Below are 5905 nucleotides of genomic sequence, written 5' to 3'. Positions count from 1 at the left end.
TAATAATAATAATAATAATAATAATAATAATAATAATAATAATAATAATAATAATAATAATAATAATAATAATAATAATAATAATAATAATAATACCATCAGAATGGAGGGATTTGCATTTTTTCTTCCCAAAATAAACTTTACATATACACTCATGTACTTGCTACCTAGCTCTATTTACCTACCTATTGAAATACAAATTCGATGTACAAATTGCTCCTAAATATTGTACCTACCTTTTTGATTTTTTTTTAAACCATATCCCTAATCCCTAACTCTCTTGAATTTTGAAAAGCGGTCGAAAAAGCTCTAATTCCCAAAAGTCTGGTAATATTTTATTGCTTCAAATAATGCAAAAAAAAGTATGCAATTCATAATTTTATACCCTTCAATGCGATCTCCAATATTGTACCTACATACCTACCTACTGGGTATAGTGGGTATGGTATTATGTCTACATAGATCAGAGGTTCTCAAACTGGGGGGCGTGGAGACAAATCAGGGGGGGGGGCGAGCTTTTCCTATAAAAAAATCAAATTTACACCAAAATTACCTACCAGGTACTTAGTCTCCAACTCTAGTATCTTGAGATACGAGCTTATTATCACTGCTGTTTCACCTTATGAGGGATTCGAACCATAAACCTCCACAGTTCTGAAATTCCTCCCGCGCTAACTGCTTGAGCCACTGAGGTTGGTTCGTTTTGTTATTTCATAAAACCTATATAAATAGGTAACCTACTTACTTGAATAATAATAAAAAAAAAAATCTCAAAGTTTCAAATTCTCGTTTTGTTATTCCATAAAACCCATAGGTAAAAATAATATAGGTACCGAGGGGTTGGGTAAGGTAGGGGGGGCGTGAAAAAATGAGAGTATGCCCAAAGGGGGCGCCATGCAAAATTTTGAGAACCACTGTTCTAATGAATAGAAGCATCCTCAGCGGAGCCTTGACCAAAGTACCGACCCTTGCAGAAAATTGTTAGTATTTTTTTTTTTTTTTTTTTTTTTTTGGGAAGGAAAAGAAAATACCAAGGGTAATTATTTGGAAACCATGACAATGAAAAAGAAAGCTCCTTTTTGGGTTTAACCTAACCCTATAAAAACACTAGTCACTGTTCACTTGTGACAGCTATTTTTGTAGCAATTTTTCATTGTTGTGGCTTCTGAACTAGTACTAATAGTGCTAGTGCTCAAGGAGAAACATAAATAGGTGATAACAATACATGTTAGGAAAATATTTGTAGGTACATTACCTGAGTATCTGAACTGGCCTGATCCTAATGCAGCAGAACAGACACATGTTTAATTATTATTCTTACCTAAACCAACCTCAGTGGTGCAGTTGTTTATGTGTTGGACTTTGGATCTAGAGGCTGGTGGTTCAAGTTCAAGTCCAAGTCAAGTCATAAAATTTATCAAGGTGTAATAATTGGGGATCAATATTTGTGACAAGCATTTAAATATACTAAACAGTACTGGCGGGGCGGAGCGCTACCGCGCTCCTTAATATCGGGAGCCGTTAACTAAACCAAAAATATCGCTATGGTGAGAAAATAGAGACAACTTTGTGAGACGCCCAGGTGCGTCGAAAAGTCTCAGAAATCACAAAATACTATTTATTCTAGAGTTTCGCAAGAACTCAAATGAAATTTGGTTCCCTCAAGAAACAAAAATAAATAAAATAAAAGACAATCGTACATCGCAATGAAAAATAATTATCGGGGTTAATTGTCACAGATAACAAGAGTTCCAATTAATTACTGACATAGGTATGCGGTAAGAACTCCGAACTTGTTTGGAAAACAACAAAAGTGGTCGCAAGATTATTAGATTAATACCTTTATTGCAAATGGCCAAATGAGATATACCTACCTATTTACCTACGTGAAAGCAATAATATGTTCGGCGTGAACGACCTGGTAGGTATTCCAGAGTTAAAGCGCCTCAAAGGGGAAAAAATGTAAAATAGCTTGGAAAGTTAACAGAAATTTAAATTTGCACAGGATTTTGGGGTCTGACGATAAAAGATTCACTCCAATCAATTTAATCGAGACCAAGAAGACAATATCAAAACAAATCCACCAAACACAGAGAGAGCAAGGTGTTTTCTTTAGATGTCTTTGCTTAGCTAGGCTCAACCGGTTTTGGTCGTAAAATTTAAGGAGACCCGTAAATATCAATACAAGACCACCTACAAAATATGATTGAAAAAGAATTTGATGATTTTTTTTTAGAAACTCATCAGTATCTTCACTTACGAGCATCTTCTCCAGCTATTTTTAACAGAAACGATAATACTTGTATAGCTCGTTTAAATTGCTCGCCATTCTTGATATCGGTAAAATTTGAGGTTTGAGGCCTTTGATCGAACGAAAAATAGAAGATGGTCATTGGTGCTCGAACTTCTATGAGAATCAGCTTCTGTTTTGGAATATCAGAGTGTATTGCTTGAAAGTCAAGTAATTTATTATTTCAAGCACAAGTAGAACAATCCTAATGCGAAATATTTGCAATTTTTTTTCCCCAACACGATTATTTTTATTCAAAGCACTCGGATGTATTATAATTTTAATCTCCTAACAATTAGTTCCAACCAGCGGCTTATGTATTTCGCAAGAGTTGTTACAGCTAACCCAATAGAACTCTGGAGAGCGTCGTTTCTAATGCCACAAATTTATTGCGATTATGCACCGGAATAAATTCGAGATTTTGTAATGATATTAAAATTATGCTAAATGTCCGTGCATAGTCTTACAATATCTACTTACAGTCTATGTACAATTGAACCAGTGTCTTGTTGGTCTACATTTCTTTGGGTCCAGGAGGTTCAGTTCAAATGTCAGCCGGAGCGCAATCGACATCAACGGGATTCGACTTTTTATATCGTTTTAAAATGTAACAAAGTGCATGTTATTTTTTACTCTCGGGCTACAAATAAAGCTATTATTTATGCTAATTTCTTCGGAGCATAATTATTGACCACTAGATGAATATCAGGTCTAACTACGTTGACTTTTCTAATAACAACAAAAATCAGGGATTACTGATCCCAGTGAATTTCAAATCATGACTGATTGACGACGCACCAATCATATTCTCCCTGTCATTCGGAACGGGACTATTCGAAATTTTGATATTGAAAAGGTTTTTAACAATACCATAACTAAAGCGACCAAAGTTATTTTCTGATCCAGCAACTACCAGATAAACTATCAGATCACTCGTGGATCTGGACAAGGAATGATGACCGTAACATTAACAAGCCTTCGGCAGTCAAGAAGTAGGTATCCCCAAGGATCTGCGATCGGCCCATCAACATGAAAGACCACAGAGGATGGTTCTCTTTAATGGTCTAAAGATTCAAAGTTATTTACATGAGTACAAGGACGCATCAGAGAAGAGATTAAACTTGATTCCAGAGCTTCGGATTAATTGATATGAATATTCTCATTATTTAGGAGATCATCATACATCCGTATCATATGAGATACAGGCTCGAAGTTAGTGGGGCGTGGGACAGTTGCCTATCAAAGGTAGAATAAGTGTATCCAGGTAGGTAGCAATACCTACCAATTAAATGACCGAGTTGTATGGTCAGAATCAGGCAATATGAAGCACAATAAGTATCCATAGGAGCGCATACCACTAAATAGAAAACATGGAAGTAAGTATTCGTGCGATTAGTCATCAAAACTGATAATGTCAGACTCTTCTGATAAACGTCCTTTTTCCAATAAAACTAATTCAAGATAATCCATTTCAAAATCCTCTCTTTAAAAAAAGTCAAAACGGACCATGATTGATCCCTGGATTAAAATAATCGTTTGGATTGAGTGCACCGTTTACGATTTTCACGCAACCCCTCGGGTCTCATTCGGAGCGATTTAACTCTCACCGCTCGTCAAGCGAATCAAGCGATTCTTCAACCGCTGTGACGCGTGCCTGGATGATCTTTGGACGGAGAAAAATGTGGGAGTGTGCTTTACCTTGCAGCTCTAAACTCCGGAGTGAATCTCTACTTGACCAGGTCACGAGTACATCAGCCTGTGCTTCCTCAATCGAGTCAGTGTATAAGGGAGTCGCGAAAGTTCCTAAGAAGCGAAATAGATTTAGAATAACTTTTTATGGGGATCTAAGTTCATAAGAAGCGAGATACATAGATTGGCTTGGAATAACTTTTGTATGGATCTATGAACTATGAATCTTCTCATTCAAGGGTAAGGTTAGCGGTAACAATATTTTAAGAATGACTAATGATGTAATTAAAGGTTCCTTATTTAGCCTATATTCCTGGGATCTGATGAGAGTTGAACCTGAACCCTCAATCAGCGAACCAGTCAGGTATGCCATGAACCAAACGTGATCTTGAAGGTGGACTCTCTACTGGTAAATCCTACGACATTGCTAATATTTCTGATTCACCTGTGTTAACCGATAAAAATTCACGGAGCAACACTTGTGCTATCACCTAATTTACCCTGGAACTTCACGAGAAAACAAATATCTCATTTCTAATAGAGAGTTCGGATCGAAAAAGATTTCGTACGCTGATAAAAAACAACGAAGATCCAACAAGTCTTTAGAGAACGATTCGGCTGTATCAGAATTGGTGGATTCACTTGACTTGCGATCTGAACTGGGAATATTTTCACGTCAAAGTTCTCCGATAAGTAGGTATATAATGCGAACGTAATTGGAACAACTTTCTTTGATATTTTAATATAGTGCTCGCATAAGGAAACACAAATGCAAGGCTGTGCTCGGCGCCAGGATAACGTACAACTTGGACCGTGTTTACAAATGACAGACAGGTATTGGTATAGTCCTCTTTTAAGATTGGACCTTGCCTCTTGGGGTCCTAGGCTGGGACGTGAACAGCATCGAGGGAGGTACAGTAGAACCTGTATTTCAACTTATTGGGACCGAGGGTAGTTGAAATAATTGAAAGTTGAAATAATCGAGGTTCCGTATAAAGCAATGGAAAAAGGGCTAAATTTAGGTACAAAAGAAGAAAATAGGGAATAAATCCCCTATCGAATCCTCTGAAAGCTAGAAAATGATGCCGATTTTGAAGTTGAAATAATCGAGGTTCTACTGTACTAGTTATGATATTTATGTTCTGAACTCACCTTTCTTTTATCTGGATGTGGCCGCTCACTGCATAGCTACCCTAGGACAGAGGAAACAACTGATACAATCTACACAATACAATGTCCGTGCTCCCTATTTATTCCACCAGGAAACACTTTGGGCCGCAGTTCAAATGGACAACGTTTCCATTTAATTGTAATTCGACTTAATTCTATTTCTAGTCTTACGATGACATATGTAGGTACGATGAAATAATATACGATGAAATACCCCCTTTTTTGATTGCAAATATTTCAACAGGTTTCTTTCTGGTGGTCTTGTGTTGAACCAACACCTAAACGGGAAGTATTGTGTCTCGTCTCGCCCATCTGATGAGGGACATACTACGGAATGTGCTATGGCACAGACGATATAAAAACGGCGCGGCGCTGAAACACCCGTTTTTTTTATAGTACTTGTCACTTTCAGATTGTATTTATTGTAGCAATAAAAAAAAAAAAAAAAAAAAAAAAAAAATTACAGATTGTGATGTCTTGCCCGTTCCATTGCTACTGGCGCCCTCTGGTGACATCTCATCAAACACTTCACAGTCTCGAATACTCTTGATCCCGTTCATTCGGTACCTAACAGGAACCAAGGATAAAGTTCATGAATCTGTCTTCTTCATATTTATTTCATTTTCAATTATAATATTACATAGCTGTCAAACTTTCACACCAGGATTGAAAATTTTTCTTAATTTTCCAACCCTGGAATTTTCCAACCCTCGACATCCTAAAATGAATTTTGACCTGTCACTGTAAAAATAATAG

At 36.8% G+C, this 5905-nt stretch overlaps 1 protein-coding gene across 2 annotated transcripts in view; it reads right to left on the bottom strand.

The window, feature by feature from the left end:
- Nucleotides 1-5728, bottom strand: part of LOC103508806 — an 11208-nt gene extending 5480 nt beyond the window's left edge. The window contains exons 1-2 of one of the 2 annotated variants that reach the window (XM_008473382.3): nucleotides 5614-5728; nucleotides 5132-5167 (exon numbers count right to left, since the gene is read on the bottom strand). In XM_008473382.3, coding sequence (XP_008471604.1) covers nucleotides 5132-5167; nucleotides 5614-5669 — 92 coding nt within the window. In that variant the 5' untranslated portion in view covers nucleotides 5670-5728. Of the gene's footprint in view, nucleotides 1-5131; nucleotides 5173-5613 lie in introns of both variants that reach the window. The other variant, XM_008473381.3, reaches the window with a different exon arrangement.
- Nucleotides 5729-5905: the final 177 nt, after the last annotated feature.

Source organism: Diaphorina citri, unplaced genomic scaffold (genome assembly GCF_000475195.1).
Source record: "Diaphorina citri unplaced genomic scaffold, Diaci psyllid genome assembly version 1.1 scaffold436, whole genome shotgun sequence".
NCBI classification, from domain to species: Eukaryota; Metazoa; Arthropoda; class Insecta; order Hemiptera; family Psyllidae; genus Diaphorina; species Diaphorina citri.
The sequence above is the reverse complement of the archived record's forward strand: the minus strand, read 5'-3'. Positions and strand labels throughout refer to the sequence as shown.